Source organism: Salvelinus alpinus, chromosome 9 (genome assembly GCF_045679555.1).
Source record: "Salvelinus alpinus chromosome 9, SLU_Salpinus.1, whole genome shotgun sequence".
In the NCBI taxonomy this organism is placed as follows: Eukaryota; Metazoa; Chordata; class Actinopteri; order Salmoniformes; family Salmonidae; genus Salvelinus; species Salvelinus alpinus.
The window spans coordinates 40,986,328-41,006,673 of NC_092094.1; the positions used below are offsets into that span (position 1 = coordinate 40,986,328).

Genomic DNA, 20,346 nt, shown 5'->3' on the forward strand with positions numbered 1-20,346 from the left:
TATTGTGTGTAGATTAATGGGGGGGGGACAATTTAATACATTTTAGAATAAGGCTGTAACGTAACAAAATGTGGAAAAAGTCAAGGGGTCTGAATACTTCCCGAATGCACTGTACCTACTACATTGCACAGTTCAGGCTAGATCTGATTTATCTATCGCTAGAGAAACTGTGCAATGTGCACACTGAGCTCACAATGTAAAATTGATTTCAACGTTGATCAATTTGTTGTTTAAAAAAAACATTTTGGTTAATCGCTCAGCACTAGTGCTGCTATAGCCTCTTACTTTAGCTACTGTCATGGAGTTTGCTAAATATTTTCAGAAAGAAACTGATAAAACACAGGTGCAAAAATCAAGGTGACTTACAAAGATGAGGAGGACCGAGAGTAAGAGAGGGAGTGCTGGGATGTAGTGTCCACAACTAAAAGAATCATTGTGGAATCTGAAAAGACATGTATCCCAAAAGCATGATGGTGTGCTACGTGCACATGCTAACAGAAAGGAACGAGGTGGGTAGCTAGCTAAGTGTGTCATTGTAGCAAAGTTTTTATTAACAAAAAATCAGATCTCTTAAAAGTTTAGTTAATTTTCATTGTATTATCTATACAATAGGCTATCATTGATTTTGGCCCAATAGGCCTGACATTTTACCTCATTTCAAGGAGCTTTCTGTTTTTATTGGGTTATTAGCCTAAAAAACTTTAGGCCTACCTATATAAAAAATATTTAAAAAACAACTCCGCATCCTTGCCCATCCTGGAAAGAGTGGCCCGAAGGGTGTTTAGCATCCCCAGTGGCTTTGCAAGCGCATGGAGGGTATTCTCCGCTACTGGACTGCTCTTCAGGCACCGTCACATGAGCCTGAAGCCACAGACTCTGGCCAAACTTTGTTTCTAAAAGTGAATTCAAAAGGCACTGTAGCCTAATAAAGGCACTTTTCATTTCATTTAGGGGTGATTTTTATTTAATTCTAAGTATGCACAATTTATAGACTATAATGATTTAATACAAATAAAAGGTTTAAATGCTGTGTGCTTAATGTTCCTATCAGCCTAGTGTGTCACTCTTGCAAATGCCTCACAATTTATTTGCAGGCTATAGCCTTGAAATAATAGGCTAATAACATGTTACAAAACTGTATTATTTAGACTGTCTTAATATAGCCTTCTCCTGATCTATTTAGTTTTTATATGCTGTTTAATACGACATGTAGCCTATTTGAAATGATGACCGCTTCTTACAGTCACCTTGTCATGTTGTTTATGAAAATACCAAATGGTTTCAATACCAAATGGTAGGTCCAGGTAGTCACAAAAATAGATGGGTGTTGGTTAAATGGTGATTTTAATGAATGGAGTGAATTTGGAGCGGCAGTTTTTCCCCCTGCACAACTCCGTGAGCGATGAGTTGGATTTCTGACCGCTCAACTCACATACTCTGTTATGTTGTCATCCCATCTAGAGTCACATTTATTTATTTGTCAAGCTATAGCACACACTATTTAACATACAGTAGGTTTTTAAAGTACCAAAGAGATTGGTCTGCTTCATGTTTTCATTTTTTTACTGGTAACATCACAGCCCTAGAATTCATCATGGAAACTTTGAGAAGAACGTAAGGAATAAGATGGTAAAGAGTGCGAAGGAAGAAGAGGAGGCATATGGGGTTAAAGTGGAATGTGTTTATGTCACTCAATCAACAGCCAATATATGTATGAGACCCACCCTTCTGTGTTTGTTACAACAACAACAAAAAAGACAAGAATGAAAACATTATCTCCTATGCCCTGATAATTCAGTTCCTAACCAGTTCCAAGAGGGATAGAAAGAGCTAGAGAGAGAGGGAAAGAAAAAAGAAAAGACAGGGAAAACAAGAGCGCGGTCGTAAGAAAGTGGTATAATAAAGTGAAAGCGCTAAAACACAAAACATGGCGATGGAGTGGTAAGTAGGTGATTTGAGTTGAGATATTATTTGTGATAAACGCACGTAAACAGCAACAGACTCCTATCCTACTTCAGGTTCAGAGAATTGCATAAAAAAGGCCAGTTATGAATGACTCAGTGGGAAAAGTCACATAGACCTACATTGCACACTCTGGCATACATTGTAGTGTCTCTCTGATTTAGTAACTAATGTTAGCGCAATTAAAGATAGTTCACCCAAATGGTGCGAAACAATGGGAGTGATAGGAGGACCCCTAATAAGATAGTGACCAAAATACCCAAACTTGCTTTAACCAGGTTGTATAACAATGAGGTATCTTAGAAAGGTGTACAATAATGTCTTAAGTAGGTAGTCAAGTATTGAGACAATGGTCCAGTTCCAGTGGTGTTACTGCATGTGTCCTTCTGTTAGTGAGAATGGACAGAGCGAATAAGAAGCAGGAGGTAGAAAAGGGGGGATTTGGGAGGAGCCGGAAACTGCAGTTAATGACTCCGAGACTGCTCTCTCGGGAGTTCCTAATAAGCTGCAATTACTGGCCAAATGCGTACAGGCACACTCACACAAAACCCCAGTGTGTATGTGTTACTTAATCTACAGTGCCTTCAGAAAGTATTCATACCCCTTGACTTTTTCCAAATTTTGTTGTGTTACAGCCTGAATTCAAAATGGATTAAATAGATTATTTCCCTCACCCATACACACAATACCCCATAATGACAAAGTGAAAACATGTTTTTAGAAATTATAGCTAATTTATTGAAAATGAAATAGAAAAATATCTTATGTAAATAAGTATTCACACTCCTGAGTCAATACATGTTAGAATCACCTTTGGCAGGGATTACAACTGTCTTTCTGTGTCTCTATGAGCTTTGCACACCAGGATTGTACAATATTTGCACATTATTCCATTTCAAATTCTTCAAGCTCTGTCAAGTTGGTTGTTGATCATTGCTAGACAGCCATTTTCAAGTCTTGCCATAGATTCTTTTCAAGTCGATTGAAGTCAAAAAACTGTAATTAGGCCACTCAGGAACATTCAATGTTGTCTTGGTAAGCAACTCCAGTGTATTTGGCCTTGTGTTCTAGGTTGGACAATAAAGGTGAATTTATCTCCTAGTGTATGTTTATAAAGCAGACAGAACCAGTGTTTTTCCCTCTAGGATTTTGCCAGTGCTTAACTCTATTCAGTTTCTTCTTATCCAAAAAATCTACCTAGTCCTTGCCGATGACAAGCATACCCATAACTTAATGCAGCCACCACCATGGTGAAAAGTGGTACTCAGTGATGTGTTGTGTAGGATTTGCCCCAAACATAACGCTTTGTATTCAGGGCATAAAGTACATTTCTTTGCCACATTTTTTGCAGTTTTACTTTAGTGCCTTACTACAAACAGGATGCATGTTTTGAAATAGTTGTATTCTGTCATTTAGGTTAGTATTGTGGTGTAAATCAAATGTTGTTGATCCATCCTCAGTTCTCTTATCACAGCCATTAAACTCTGTAACTGTTTTAAAGTCACCATTGGCCTCATGGTGAAATTATTGAGTGGTTTCCTTTCTCTCCAGCAACTGAGTTTGGAAGGACATCTGTATTTTTGTAGTGACTGGGTGTACTGATACACCATCCAAAGTCTAAATAATAACTTCACCATGCTCAAAGGAATATGTCACCATGCTCAAAGGAATATGTCAGCTTTTTTTTTACCCATCTACCAATAGGTGCCCTTCTTTGCGAGGCATTGGAAAACCTCCCTGGTCTTAGTGGTTGAATCTGTGCTCAAAATTCACTGCTTGACTGAGGGACCTAATTGTATGTACGGGGTACAGAGATGAGGTAGTCATAAAAAATGATGTTAAACACTATTATTGAACACAGAGTGAGTCCATGCAACTTATTATGTGACTTGTTACGTACATGTATATTGACTAAAGACATTGCAGCTTTTCATTTTGAATTCATTTGAAAACACTTCTAAAAACATTATTCCACTTTGAAATGATGGGGTATTGTGTGTAGGCCAGTAACACAATATCTAATTAATCCATTTTAAATTCAGGCTGTAACACAACATTTTGAAAAAGTCACAGGGTGTGAATACTTTCTATATGCCCTGGGGTGTATTGTGTGCTGTGTCACAATTGTGTGTGTTTTTGTTTAACTATCCTTGTGTAAAACAAAACTGTGTGTGTGTGTGCGCGCAACTGTGTGTGCTCACACAGCTGTAAGGTTGGAGTCAACCCCCAGGCCAGAGAGGTGGTGTATGTTACCTCCCCAAGCTCCACTCACTTTCACACAGACTGGCCTAAAAATAACCAAACCATCAACAGAGGAGGCATTCCAAAACAGAACACGACTATCAGCACCAGTGTTTTCTCTGGTAATTGTAGTAGGGGGGGTTGTAGATAAACTGAAAAGGCTGGCTCTGGTGACTTGCGTCAGTGAAACATTTACTTAAGGGCCCTTCCCAACAATGCAGAGAAAAATAGAAAGATAATACCAGGAGGAATAAACACACAATGAGTAATAATAACTTGGCTATATACACGGGTACCAGTACCGAGTCGATGTGCAGGGTTACAAAGTAATAGAGGTAGATACAGTATGTACATATAGGTAGAGGGTACAGTGACAGGATAGATAATAAGCAGTAGAAGCAGTGCATGTGATGAGCCAAAGGAGTTGGTGCAAATGCTGACAGTCCGGGTAGCTATTTGGTTAACTATTTAGCAGTCTTATGGCTTGGGGGTACAAACTGTTCCGGGTCCTGTTGGTTCCAGAGCTGGCGCATCAGTATCACTTGCCGTGAGGTAGCAGAGAGAACAGTCTTTGACTTGGGTGGCTGGAGTCTTTGAACATTTTTAGGGCCTTCCTCTGACACCACCTAGTATAGAGGTCCAGTACGGCAGGGAGCTACAGGCCCAGTCATGTACTGGGCCGTACGCACTACCCTCTGTAGCGCCATGCCATACCAAGCGGTGATGCAGCCAGCCAAGATGCTCTCAATGGTGCAGCTGTATTTTTTTGAGGGACCAAATCTTTTCTGCCTCCTGAGGGGGAAGAGTCGTTGTCGTGCCTTCTTCACAAATGCAGTGTTTTTTTCTGCACAGAAAAGTCTTGTGACTGTCCAAACAGTCAAAACATAAATATAAAATACACACATACGCACACACAAAAGTTTGGGGTCAATTAGAAATGTCCTTGTTTTTGAAAGAAAAGCAAAAAAAATTGTCCATTAAAATAACATAAAATTGATCACTAATACAGTCTAGACATTGTTAATGTTGTAAATGACTACTGTAGCTGTAAACGGTTGATTTTTAATGGAATATCTACGTAGGCGTACAGAGGCCCATTATCAGCAACCATCACTCCTGTGTTCCAATGGCACGTTGTGTTAGCTAATCCAAGTTTGTCATTTTAAAAAGGCTAATTGATCATTAGAAAACCCTTTTGCAATTATGTTATCACAGCTCAAAACTATTGTTCTGATTAAAGAAGCAATAAAACTGGCCTTCTTTAGAGTAGTTGAGTATCTGGAGTATCAGCATTTGTGGGTTCGATTACAGGTTCAAAATGGCCAGAAACAAAGACCTTTCTTTTGAAACTCGTCAGTCTATTCTTGTTCTGAGAAATTAAGGCTATTCCATGCAAGGAATTGCAAAGAAACTGAAGATCTTGTACAAAGGTGTGTACTACTCTCTTCACAGAACAGCACAAACTGGCTCTAACAGAATAGAAAGAGGAGTGGGAGGCCCCGGTGCACAACTGAGCAAGAGGACAAGTTCATTAGAGTGTCTAGTTTGAGAAACAGACACCTCACAAGTCCTCAACTAGCAGATTCATTAAATAGTACCCGCAAAACACCAGTCTCAACGTCAACAGTGAAGAGGCGACTCCGGGATGCTGGCCTTCTAGGCAGAGTTGCAAAGAAAAAGCCATATCTCAGACTGGCCAATAAAAAGAAAAGATTAAGATGGGCAAAAGAACACAGTCACTGGACAGAGGAACTCTGCCTAGAAGGCCAGCATCCCGGAGTCACCTATTCACTGTTGACGTTGAGACTGATGTTTTGTGGGTACTATTTAATGGGAATATCTACGTAGGCGTACAGAGGCCCACTATTCTGGCCATTTTGAGCCTGTAATCGAACCCACAAATGCTGATGCTCCAGATACTCAACTAGTCTAAAGGAGGACAGTTTTATTGCTTCTTTAATCAGAACAACAGTTTTCAGCTGTGCTAACATAGTTGCAAAAGGGTTTTCTAATGACCAATTAGCCTTTTAAAATGACAAACTTGGATTAGCTAACAACGTGCCATTGGAACACGGGAGTGATGGTTGCTGATAATGGGCCTCTGCACGCCTACTTAGATATTCAAACATTTTTTTAATCAGCAGTTTCCTGCTACAATAGTAATTTACAACATTAACAATGTCTATACTGCATTTCTGATCAATTTTACTATAAAATTGACCATTTTTTTTGCTTTTCTTTCAAAAACAAGGACATTTCTAAGTGGCCCCAAACTTTTGAATGGTTGTGCATGTATATGTATATGTATATATACACACACGTTCTAAAGTTTTAGAACACCTACTCATTCAAGGGTTTTTCATGACAGTTCATCATTACTTTAAGGTCAGTCAATCTGGAACATTTCAAGAACTTTGAAAAGTAAGTTCAGTCGCAAAAATCCTCAAGCGTTATGATGAAAATGGCTCTCATGAGGACCGCCACAGGAAAGGAAGACCCAGAGTTACCTCTGCTGCAGAGGATAAGTTCATTAGAGTTACCAGCCTCAGACACTGCAGCCTAAATAAATTCTTTACAGAGTTCTCGTAACAGACAAATCTCAACATCAACTGTTCAGAGGAGACTGTGTGAATCAGGCCTTCATGGTAGAATTGCTGCAAAGAAACCACTACTAAAAGGACACCAATAAGAAGAAGAGACTTGCTTGGGCCAAGAAACACAAGCAATGGACATTAGACCGGTGGAAATTTGTCCTTTAGTCTGGAGTCCAAATTGGACATTTTTGGTTCCAACCGCCGTGTCTTTGTGAGACGCAGTGTAGGTGAACGGATGATGTCCACATGTGTATTTCCCACCGTGAAGCATGGAGGTGGTGGTGTTATGGTGTTTTGCTGGTGACACTGTCAGGGATTTATTTAGAATTCAAGGCACACTTAACCAGCATGGCTACCACAGCATTCTGCAGAGATACGCCATCCCATCTGGTTTGCACTTAGTGGGACTATCATTTGTTTTTATCAACAGGACAATGACCCAACTCACCTCCAGGCTTTGTAAGAGCTATTTTACCAAGAAGGAGAGTGATGGAGTGTTGCATCAGATGACCTGGCCTCCACAATCCCCCGACCTCAACCAAATTGAGATGGTTTGGGATGAGTCGGACCGCAGAGTGAAGGAAAAGCAGCCAGCAAGTGCTCAGCATAAGTGGGAACTCCTTCAAGACTGTTGGAAAAGCATTCCAGGTGAAGCTGGTTAAGAGAATGCCAACAGTGTGCAAAGCAGGCAAAGGATGGCTATTTGAAGAATCTCAAATATATTTTGATTTGTTTAACACTTTTTTGGTTACTAATTGATTCCATGTGTTATTTCATAGTTTTGATGTCTTCACTATTATTCTACAATGTAGAAATTAGTAAATAAATAAATAAAAACCCTTGAATGAGTAGGTGTTCTAAAACTTTTGACATGGAGTGGAGTGAGTGAGTCACTTGTTAAATCCACTTCAATCAGTGTAGATGAAGGGGAGGAGACAGGTTAAAGAAGGATTTTTAAGCTTTGAAACAATTGGGATTTGTGTGTGCGTGCCATTCAGAGGGTGAATGGGCAAGACAAAAGATTTAAGTGCCTTTGAACGGTTTATTGTAGCAGGTGCCAGGCGCATCGGTTTGTGTCAAGAACTGCAACACTGCTGGGTTTTTCATGTTGAACAGTTTCCCGTGTGTATAAATAATGGTCCACCACCCATAGGACATCCAGCCAACTTGACACAACTGTGGGAAGCATTGGAGTCAGAATCGGCTAGCATCCCTGTGGAACACTTGACACCTTGTAGAGTTCATGTCCCGATGAAATGAGACTGCTCTGAGGGTAGAAGGGGGTAACGCAACTCGATATTAGGAAGGTGTTTTTAATATTTTGTAGACTGTGTATTTACATTCACAGTTCATTAGGTACACCACCGTGTTCACGAAAATGGTTCGCTCCTACAGAAAGTGAGTCACGTGGCTGTGGCTTGCTATATAAAAGACAGAGGCATTCAGTTACTGCTCGATTGAATGTTAGAATCGGCAAAACAAGCGACCTACGCGACTTTGAGCGTGGTATGTTTGTCAGTGCCAGGCGCGCCGGTTCTAGTATCTCAGAAACGGTTGGCCTCCTGGGCTTTTCACATGCGACAGTGTCTACGGTTTACCAAAAATGATGCGACAAACAGAAAACAACCAGTCAGCGGCAGTCCTGTGGGCAAAAACAGCTCATTGATGAGAGGTCGAAAGAGAATTGTGCAAGCTAACAGGCGAACAACAAACAGGCAAATAACGGCACAATACAACAGTAGTATGAAGAACGGCATCTCGGAAGGCACAACTCGTCAGTCCTTGTCACGGATGGGCTATTGTAGCAGAGGACCACACCGGGTCCTATCTTCCAGCAGCTAAAACAAGAAGAAGCAGCTCCAGTGGGCATGCGGTCACCAACACTGGACAATTGAGGAATGGAAAAACATTGCCTGGTCCGACGAATCCCAGTTCCTGTTGCGTCATGCTGATGGCAGAGTCCGGATTTGGCATAAGCAGCATGAGTCCATGGCCCCATCCTGCCTGGTGTCTATGGTTCAGGCTGCTGGTGGTGTAATGGTGTGGAGAATGTTTTCCTGGCACACGTTAGGTCCCTTGATATCAATTGAGCAAGGTTTCCATGCCCTGAAGAATTCAGGCTGTTCTGAAAGCAAAGCGGGTTCTGACCTGGTACTAGATGGGTGTACCTAATAATACCTCTTTTTTTTTTACATTTTCAATTTGGGATGGAAAAACTTTTCAGTGTAATCTTAAACGTCTAAAACCAGATATTAAGTAAGTAGAAAAGATAACGGACCTATGTATTTTTTTGTAAGATCATCTTTGAAGACTAACAATTATCAAAATCAAAAAGGTAGACAGTCAGGGAAGATCTAATAATCTAAAAATTATGGATTCAGGAGTAATGTTTTGTTTTGTCACTCAGATAGCATAAGCCATGGCAAAATGTGTAGAATTGCAGCATATCAGCTTTAAAACAGCTACATTTTGTCACTGCGGCCAACAGGAGGGCCTCTAAATGTTGGGCTATTGGCCACGCCCACGCCACACCCACCACCTAATCCCCATTATGATAAAAAAAAATCCCTGTGACTGTGTTGGACCATGTTAATTCCTAAGTGATGTTGACGCCAAGGAACTTGAAGCTCTCGACCCACTCCACTACAGCCATGTGGATATGGATGGGGGCGTGCTTGGCCCTCCTTTTCCTGTAGTCCACGATCAGCTCCTTTGTCTTATTGACGTTGAGGGAAAGGTTGTTGCTAGGTCACTGACCTCCTCCCTATAGGCTGTCTCATTGTCGTCGATGATCAAGCCTACCACCGTCGTGTCATCAGTAAACTTAATGATGGTGTTAGCGTCGTTGGTGAACAGAGAGTACAGGGGATTAAGCACGCACCCGAGGGGCTCAGCCTTGCAGACAAAATGTGTAGAATTGCAAGAAGTATATAATATTTGTGGGAAAATCACCTGATGAACTTTTTAGGTATATCCGAGTTGACCTATTTGCTTATGGCTTTGCCTACACCTAGCGACTTGTTTTTTAAATTATATGAGCAAAATACATTCCACTTTATTTGGAACGGCAAGCAAGACGAAATGGGCCTATTTATATAATGAATATGAAATCGTAGGGAATAAATTATTACATATTAAAGCATTAAACCTCTCACTAAAGGCTTCAGACAAAAGTTAAATCCAAAATTGTTCTCCAGCAGATTAGTAAGAACGTCTCACCCCGGGTTCAAGAATGGCCTTTTTCTTGTTATCCCTCTCACTTTCAGTTATTTGAAAATGAAATAATCTCCAAAATATGGCTATTTTTAAAACAAGTCATAGAAAGTTGGTTGCAATTTCAGTTTAATCCACCAGAAAAGACAGAACAAACAAATATTATGGTTAAACTGAAATATAGTCATTTATTTAAAAATATATAAATATTTATGGAAAAATATGGGGAAAAACGGTATAATCTTTGTAAATTATATCATAAATAGGGCTGGTGGAGTTATGTAACACATGCAGCTAACAAAAGTATATGGAAATGTCTGCTCTACCCAAAATTACAACCAACTAATTGCAGCAATACCGCAAAAATGGAAGAGGCAAGTGGAAGGGGGAGAAAGTAAGAAACTTTCTGTCGGCCCAGCATTAAAGACCTAAATTGGTTCAAGAAAATTGTCATAAATAATAAAAGTATACCAGTTTAATTTATGGACCAAACAATGTACAGCTGTGCCATATAGATAGGAAGAGATTTTCGATGTACCGATTCCATGGCACATGGTTTATGAACTGATACACAAAACGATGCTGGATACAAAACTTAGAGTTTTTCAATTTAAATTATTTTACCAAATTCTTTCACCCAATAGAATGTTATATATATGGGGAATACAACCATACCAGCTCTGCAGATTCTGCTGCAAAGAGACAGAATCATTATATCATTTGTTTTGGTACTGTCCATATGTAGCTTTTGTTTTGGTTGCAGGTTCAGGAATGGTTAAAGAATTTAAACATTTACCTGGAGCTAATTCAGCAAATAGCACTGCTGGGTGATTTGAAAAGTAATTGTCAAACGATCAATAATATAATATTACTTTTAACAATTTTTTTTTTTTTTTTTTACAATCTGTAGAAACTATGAGAATAGAAAGGTTCAGAACTTTTGTGAAACATCACAGCACAGTTGAAAAATATATGGCAAATATAAATCAAAACTGGATGGTCTTCAGAGATAGATGGGAGGAGTTGAGGGTAGCTGAAGGATGGGACTAACAACAAACAAAAGATAACTATTGTAAAATATACTTTGCCTGTAAAATGTATACAGTATATATAAGATGGAAGTAGAAGCTTAAGTGTTGTTGTCCATTAGTTTACTTCAATTAAGAGAGGGGTGGTAGGGTTAGGCGAATATAATAAAGGAACATTATAAAAATAAATGTATACTGTATATATTTACCAAAAAAATGGGGGATTGGAAATGATGCTGACAATTACATTGAAGCCACAATCAATCTGCAATGTTAAAACTGATCTACCCACTAAATATCTTTTAAGTATATAATACTTTGCTCGGAACCTTGAGAGGGGCCTCGCGAAACTGCTCTAAGCCACTGGTTGATACTTGACTAGGGGAGGAGTGAGGGCTGAGGAGGAAGGGTGAGACTTGACTAGGTGAGGGGTGAGATCTGAGGAACAGGAATGATGAAGTTCCTAATATTTATTCTGAACCAGTGAGTGTCATGCTGGCTCTCTGGGTCTCTCTCGAGGACGGTGCACTGTGTTTTGCACGCAGGCAGGTTTGGCTGCCACAGTGGCACAAAGAGATAAATCATCTTTAGATGTTCTATTTACTGAGTAAAAGTGAATGTGCATTGTCTGGTAGAAAAACTATGATGTAAAAAAATAACTATTAAAAAAATATATATATATATATAACTTTTTTTTGCATCATTGCGCAGTGGAAACACTGATCAGAAGCAGACATGCTATCCAGTTCTCAGAGACCCATTGTTACTCAGAATACATGAGGAGGTGGATGTTATTTTGAAAGAGACTCAGAACTGTGCTTGTCAAGCAGCCTGGGTGGGAGCAGGCAGGTTTAATAGAACCCAATGACAGTGAGGCTCATTTCAGTAATTGTTTGAACCATGGAACGCCCATTTCAGATTCATTATTTTTATCTCAACAAACGCCTTTCTGTACCCTTGCATTTTACCAAGAACGCTCTGCTGAGGGGAAGCATTCAGAGGGCCACACCTAAAGGGACTAAAGAGGAAGTTCAGACAGTACAGTATTTCATGTTGAGTTTGAGTTACCTGGTAGAGGAACCTCTGGCTGAACTGGTGCATGGCCCCCTGGAGCTGGCTGCGTTGGGACTGCCACTGCTCATAGTTCCGGACTGATTCTTCTGTGGGCCGCTGCCACGTGGTGGTTCTGGTGTTGTGGTCCACATAGTAGAACCTGCCTCGCTGGTCCACACGCTTCTCCCAACTGGAGAGGGACAGACACGGAGAGAGAGGAGTGAGACTCATACGAATGTACAAATGGACAGACAGAGAGACAGACAGAGAGACATATATCATCACGGACACAGACAAGGCTGGATATGCAAACAGAAGATTAAGATATGCATTATCCCACAGACACACACGTAAAAACAACACATGAGCACATTTCCAGCGAAGTGCAGCAGTGTTTTTTCAAGTGTGGAGGCTGCTGTTGCTATTCTCATATCTCTGACTCAACCAGAACAGAATTTGGAAGAGAAAACAGCAAAGAGTTCCATTTGCTAACACACACACACACACACACACACACACACACACACACACACACACACACACACACACACACACACACACACACACACACACACACACACACACACACACACACACACACACACACACACACACACACACACACACACAGAGCTCAGAACTCAAAAAGGAGAAATTCCTCAAAAAAGAGCTTTGATAGCTACAACATAAAATCCCTCCCTGTTCCCCGTGCTGCTGTTCCCCGTGCTGCTGTTCCCCTGAGAGAACAGGTCCCCTACAGAGCAGTACTATGGCTCCCCTATCCTTTTTACGGATATGACGGTCATTATATTTTCATAACCATCGGTTACAGGGTTATATGATAATTGTGCCAGCCTCTAGCCTACAGAGGAGTACTATGGCTCGTCCTATATCAAACAGAGCAGTATTACAGCTCCCATACAGTCTGTCCTTAGAGGGGGAACCTGAGAGCAGTTAAACGCAACACTGCTAGAGAAGAGCTCAGCCCAAGGCCCATTAATGCAGCCCCGTGCCACACGCCTTTCATCTGAGCTGCACTACGATGGGCTGCAGCACCATGCTAACACAGACTAGATACGCAGCCAAAGATCTAAGCACCAAACCCTGCAGCTGTAGACAGAGCCAGCCCGGCCTCAGCTAATGAAGCCTCAGGATGGGCTCAGCGCAGCGCTGCATACATCTGCTCTTTCTAAGAAAGGACTTTTGTTTTCCGTCCCGTTCCCTCCAGTGGAAAAAGTGAGATGGGGCGGGAGTGACCTTTCCCTCAAACACAGTGGAAGCGAAAATCAATAAATATTCACAGAAATAAAAAGGCAATAAAAGGCTTGGCTCTGGTAACCCCAAAAGAGAGCTGGGTTTCCGCAGCACACAGTGAGAAACACCACTGGACTCAAATAATCAGTGCCCGTGATTCAGAGCCTGTTAAAGAGATGAGAGATCACTAATGTATGGATGCCCAAACACATAAAACACACACTTAAAGACCTGACACGCATATACTGTAAGTAAAGGACTCCTCTACTTGGATAGTATAGTCTAAGTTGGGGATTCTGCCACTCCCTGCTGGGCCCACTTCACAGGGAATGTTCACAAGTCGGCAACATCTCCCCTCCACAGAGAGACATTCCCATCATGCACTGGGCTGGCTAACTGTGGTCACTCTTCTCTGATGGTAGGAGGAGGAGGGGTCAACGTGTGTAGGCCAGGGGTGGGCAGTAATCTTGACTCAAGGGCCACATTGGGATTTCAACATTTTCCACCGACTGACCCAGGTGGAAGAGGTCTCTCCCAGGTGGTGGTCTTTGTGTTGTGGTCCACGTAGTACACCCTGCCATGGGGCAGGATTCGCTGCTCCCAGCTGACAGAGAGAGACAGATAAGGCATATTTGGTCATGTCTAGTTACAGGTGAGGAAAGAGAGATTGAACGTAACCCCAATCATCTGTCACACAAACACACATGCAAAATCTTACCCATTCGGTAGTGATTCTGGAACAGGCTCTGCAGCAGTGGATGGGTTGCTGCCGGCAGGGGGTGCCTCTGTAGGAGGGGGAAGGACTGTGCTGTCTGGCCCAGGAGAGGGGCTGCTGCTGCGGGCTGGGGACCGGACCGACGGGGAGGAGGGTGGGGGTGTATGAGGAGCCAGACCGCTCCGGCCATTCTCCAGCCCGTTGGCAGTCAGCTCAACCTTACCTGTGGGGTGGGTAGTTAAAAGGAGTTGATTGATCCACACCGGAACAAAAAGCTACATGTCATAATGATTTTAAAAACTTGGTATTTAGTATGGAAGTTCACAGCTGATTTATAAAACTGTTCCAATTCTAGTGTCAAGTGAATGGAGAGAGACAGAAAAATGGTTTCATGTCTCCAAGGTTATCGTACCTGCACTCCCAGGGCTGCTGTGGGAGTTCTTGGCCGAGCGGGGGTGACCAGAAGCCCCAGGACTCTGCTCCTCACTCAGCTCTCCGTTAGTCAGAGAGCCCCCCGGGGAACACCCTCGCGAACCCCCTGCAGAGTGTCTGTGAGTCCTGACCAGAACGCAGACAGAAAACAGGGGAGGGGTCAGGATCACTCACAACACACAAAATGACCCTTGAACTCTCAACTCACACTGTGTGACAATGAACAGAATATGAATGTGATGTAAACCTAAGCTATTTATGTAAATGTGCATTTCTACTGCAAAAGATATAGAATTGGTTTGCAGTTGATTCTTTGGAGTGCTGCTTAGGAATGACCCAAACGATTAAGAAAATCTTTAAAAAGCAGCCAAGCACAGCTCACACACATACAGGCGCCGAGACATGCATGCACACACGCACAAAGAGGTGTCAGTGTGAGCTCCTTTTCCTCTCAAAATATACTAATTTTCCTGAAGCTAAATACAGCTTTTCTTTCATACAAGTGCTTTTATACAATGAAAACATGTCGGTTTTTACCCCCCAGACATTGGAATTCTGAATACAAAATTAGATAATTATCAATGGAAACTTTATTAGAAAGCTTCTGAAACCGTCTTCGCCGTAAAAGAAATTAACCAACTACCTATACTAAAAGAGGGACAGAGGAACAGCCGTTTGGAAAAGGACAAGAGAAAATATTAACTTTGAGCACCCGACATTGAAGCCTTTTCCCCCTTGGGGGGAGGGCATGGTTCTCGTCATGGGAGAATGCAGAAGTAACAAAAGAACACGACATAGAAAACTCTGCACTCCTGTCTCTTCCTTCCTCCATCTACACCACCCTTCCTACTCCTCTCCTATTTAGGGGCAGATGGATGGAGCCGTTGAATGCGGTTTCGAATAAATAAAATAAATAAAAAAAGGTCCAGAGCAGTGCCCTATAATGTTTTCAGGGAAATACCATAAAATACCATCTGTGCTTTGTAGTAGAGCAGACTAGTGTCTAACACGTGGGCGTGCTCCCCATCTGAACCTTATCATTGATTTGATTAGGGCATCTCTGTGTTGGATCACTGCACTGAACATTACCCTCAAAGAAGTGTATTTGTGTTTTAAGTTAGACTTCTGAGAGTTTGTGTGTGTGAGTGAGTGCATGTGTGTATGTGTGAGAGGGTAGAGAAAGTGAGTCTCTGTACATTAAGTTGTGAAATGAATCTATATGACCATTTGTGTGAAAGTGTTTGTTCATACAGTATGTACTCTGTAGGGGTATGAATACAACAAAGTATAAATAGTATACAGGTCAATTAGAATGTGCATGTTTGCTGCTCACCTGCCGTGGGGGCCACTGGCTGTACTGGGGGTTTCCTCACTCTGGGTCCTGCGTAGGTTTTGTCTGTCCGACTGCAGCATCTCTGTACAAACAGGACAGACAAAGGACACAACATTGATATATCAAACTTCATAATATACCAACCGATATCTGAAGAGGAAATCACACCAGATCAAAATTCCAGGGAATGCTACTGTTTCACCCATCTGAAAAGGCCTTGTGAGAGGCCATATCGGTCTAGTTGGGGAGAAACCATTGTGTCATATTGCTCTGAATGCATCATCCAATAATAACAGAGCTCGTCATAGTCTAGCTGTTGTCCGCATATACCTCCTGAGAGACATGAGACATACTTTTGTCCATGTAGTGTATTTGGACACCTGCTCGCCAAACATCTCATTCCAAAATCATGGGCATGAGTTGGACCCCCCTTTGCTGCTATAACAGCCTCCACCCTTCTGGGAAGACTTTCCACTAGATGTTGGAACATTGCTGCAGGGACTTGCTTCCATTCAGCCACAACATCATTAGTGAGGTCGGACACTGATGTTTTGCGATTAGGCCTGGCTTGCAGTCAGCATTCCAATTCATCCTAAAGGTGTTCGATTGGGTTGAGGTCAGGGAGCTGTAAAGGCCAGTCAAGTTCTTCCACACTGAAATCGACAAACCATTTCTGTATGGACCTCGCTTTGTGCACGGAGGCATTGTCATGCTGAAACAGGAAAAGGCCTTCACCAAACTGTGGAAACAAAGTTGGAAGCACAGAATAGTCTAGAATGTAATGTATGCTGTAGCGCTAAGATTTCCCTTCACTGGAACTAAGGGGCCTAGCCCGAACCATGAAAAATAGCCTCAGACCATTATTCGTCCTCCACCAAACTTTACAGTTGGCATTATGCATTTGGGCAGGTAGCGTTCTCCTGGCATCCGCCAAACCCAGATTTGTCCGTCTGACTGCCAGATGGTGAAGCTTGATTCATCACTCCAGAGAACTCGTTTCCACTGCTCCAGATTCCAATGGCGGCGAGCTTTACACCACTCCAGCCGACGCTTGGCATTGCGCATGATGATCTTAGGCTTGTGTGCGGCTGCTCGTCCATGGAAACCCATTTCATGAAGCTCCCGATGAACAGTTATTGTGCTGACGTTGCTTCCAGAGGCAGTTTGGAACTTGGTAGTGAGGGTTGCAACGAAGGACAGATGATTTTTATGCGCATCAGCGGTCGTCAGTCCCGTTCTGTGAGCTCGTGTGGCCTACCACGTCACGGCTGAGCCATTGAAGCTCCTAGACGTTTCCACTTCACAATAACAGCACTTATAGTTGCCTGGGGCAGCTCTAGCAGGGCAGAAATTTGGCAAATCAACTTGTTGGAAAGGTGGCATCCTATGACAGTGCCACGTTGAAAGTCACTAAGCTCTTCAGTAAGGCCATTCTACTGCTAATGTTTGTCTATGGAGATTGCATGGCTGTGTGCACGATTTTATATACCTGTCAGCAAAGGGTGTGGCTGAAATAGCCGAATCTGCTCATTTGAAGGGGTGTCCACATACATACTTTTGTATATATAGTGTATGTTTGTTTGTGTTGCTTTAGCTAACTTTCCGGAGATGGAGGAAAAGTAAGTTGGAATGTGGTTAAAGGGTCGACCGTCTGCTGGTGAATACTGCTTATTGAAATTCTCGCAAAAGTCAATGTTTCAACGAATTGAGCCAAAGCGTCTTGGATTTCATGTGCTCCCCTAAAAAACAATCCTCAGCAGCCAGCCTCCCCACCAACTCCAATACAGTTTATTTTGTTTGCTGTTTGGCATTGGCAATATTTCCATATGGTTTAACCGCTCACAATTATTCTGAACATATATATTCCATTGATGTTGTGTGCGCACTGGACATATAAGAGTGCATGTGTTTGTAAGCCTCTCTGTGTGTGTGTGTGTGTGTGTGTGTGTATATATATATATATACACTGCTCAAAAGAATAAAGGGAACACTAAAATAACACATCCTAGATCTGAATGAATTAAATATTCTTATTAAATACTTTTTTCTTTACATAGTTGAATGTGCTGACAACAAAATCACACAAAAATTATCAATGGAAATCAAATTTATCAACCCATGGAGGTCTGGATTTGGAGTCACACTCAAAATTAAAGTGGAAAACCACACTACAGGCTGATCCAACTTTGATGTAATGTCCTTAAACAAGTCTAAATGAGGCTCAGTAGTGTGTGTGGCCTCCACGTGCCTGTATGACCTCCCTACAACGCCTGGGCATGATCCTGATGAGGTGGCGGATGGTCTCCTGAGGGATCTCCTCCCAGACCTGGACTAAAGCATCCGCCAACTCCTGGACAGTCTGTGGTGCAACGTGGCGTTGGTAGATGGAGCGAGACATGATGTCCCAGATGTGCTCAATTGGATTCAGGTCTGGGGAACGGGCAGGCCAGTCCATAGCATCAATGCCTTCCTCTTGCAGGAACTGCTGACACACTCCAGCCACATGAGGTCTAGCATTGTCTTGCATTGGGAGGAACCCAGGGCCAACCGCACCAGCATATGGTCTCACAAGGGGTCTGAGGATCTCATCTCGGTACCTAATGGCAGTCAGGCTACCTCTGGCGAGCACATGGAGGGCTGTGCGGCCCCCCAAAGAAATGCCACCCCACACCATGACTGACCCACAGCCAAACCGGTCATGTTGGAGGATGTTGCAGGCAGCAGAAAGTTCTCCACGGCGTCTCCAGACTGTCACGTGTGCTCAGTGTGAACCTGCTTTCATCTGTGAAGAGCACAGGGCGCCAGTGGCGAATTTGCCAATCTTGGTGTTCTCTGGCAAATGCCAAACGTCCTGCACGGTGTTGGGCTGTAAGCACAATCCACACCTGTGGATGTCGGGCCCTCATGGAGTCTGTTTCTGACCGTTTGAGTAGACACATGCACATTTGTGGCCTGCTGGAGGTCATTTTGCAGGGCTCTGGCAGTGCTCCACCTACTCCTTGCACAAAGGCGGAGGTAGCGGTCCTGCTGCTGGGTTGTTGCCCTCCTACGGCCTCCTCCACGTCTCCTGATGTACTGGCCTGTCTCCTGGTAGCGCCTCCATGCTCTGGACACTACGCTGACAGACACAGCAAACCTTCTTGCCACAGCTCGCATTGATGTGCCATCCTGGATGAGCTGCACTACCTGAGCCACTTGTGTGGGTTGTAGACTCCGTCTCATGCTACCACTAGAGTGAAAGCACCGCCAGCATTCAAAAGTCACCAAAACATCAGCCAGGAAGCATAGGAACTGAGAAGTGGTCTGTGGTCACCACCTGCAGAACCACTCCTTTATTGGGGGTGTCTTGCTAATTGCCTATAATTTCCACCTGTTGTCTATTCCATTTGCACAACAGCATGTGAAATTTATTGTCAATCAGTGTTGCTTCCTAAGTGGACAGTTTGATTTCACAGAAGTGTGATTGACTTGGAGTTACATTGTGTTGTTTAAGTGTTCCCTTTATTTTTTTGACCAGTGTATTTTAACCTTTATTTAACTAGGCAAGTCAGTTAAGAACAAATTCTTATTTACAATGGACGGCCTACCCCGGCCAAACCTGGACAACACTGGGCCAATTGTGCGCCGCCATATGGGACTCCCAATCACAGCCGGATGTGATTCAGCCTGGATTTACTAAAGTGTTTCCATTATATACAGTGGGATCCGATGATGATTGACACCCTTGATAAAGATGAAAATGACTGTATAAAATAATTAAAATACTGAGCTATATTGTATAAAAAAAAACATTTTCTGGGGGAAATTATTTTATACTAATACAATAGCTCAGAGAAAGATTTTAACAATAACTTTTTCTAAAAAGGTAGGGGTCAAAATTATTGACACCCGTTTTCAATACCTCACCTTGCGAGGATAACGACACGGACCCTTTAAAAAAATATGTATATATATTAAGAGTTGGAGAACACATTTGGAGGGATCTTAGACTATTCCCCCATACATGAAAATAGAGCTCTGTGGCCACGCACACCAGCGGTGGGTTTGGTGTCAAAATCAGAACGCATGAGCAGAAAATAACCCCATATCTACTTTAAAATGTGGTGGTGGATCTGTGATGTTATGGGGCTATTTTGCTTCCACTGATCCTGTGGGCCTTAAGGTCAATGTCATCATGAACTTTAACCAGTACCAGGACATTTTAGCCCTAAAACCTTGTTACCTCTGCCAGGAGGCTGAAACTTGGTCGCAAGTGAATCTTCATGCAAGGCAACAGCCCCAAGGACACCTCAAAATCCAGAAAGAAATTGTTAATTGGCCACAAAAATCAACATTTTGCAATGGCCATCTCAGTCTCCGGACTTGAACCCCACTGAAAACGTGTGGTTTGAATTGAAGAGGGCAGTCCATAAGCGCAGACGATGGATATCAAGGATCTGGAAGGAATCTGTATGGAGGAATGGTCTAAGATCCCTCCCAACATATTCTCCAACTCATTAAACAGTTTAGAAAAAGGTTCAG

The 20,346-nt window shown here is 42.5% G+C and overlaps 1 protein-coding gene across 4 annotated transcripts in view; it reads right to left on the reverse strand.

The window, feature by feature from the left end:
• The window catches only part of LOC139530078 (NEDD4-like E3 ubiquitin-protein ligase WWP2), a 43,397-nt gene that overhangs the window by 15,646 nt on the left and 7,405 nt on the right, over positions 1-20,346 (reverse strand). For 2 of the 4 annotated variants that reach the window (XM_071326150.1, XM_071326148.1), the window contains exons 6-10: positions 15,826-15,907; positions 14,473-14,618; positions 14,064-14,283; positions 13,860-13,949; positions 12,107-12,281 (exon numbers count right to left, since the gene is read on the reverse strand). In XM_071326150.1, coding sequence (XP_071182251.1) covers positions 12,107-12,281; positions 13,860-13,949; positions 14,064-14,283; positions 14,473-14,618; positions 15,826-15,907 — 713 coding nt within the window. Of the gene's footprint in view, positions 1-12,106; positions 12,282-13,859; positions 13,950-14,063; positions 14,284-14,472; positions 14,619-15,825; positions 15,917-20,346 lie in introns of all 4 variants that reach the window. The other 2 variants (XM_071326149.1, XM_071326146.1) reach the window with 1 other exon arrangement.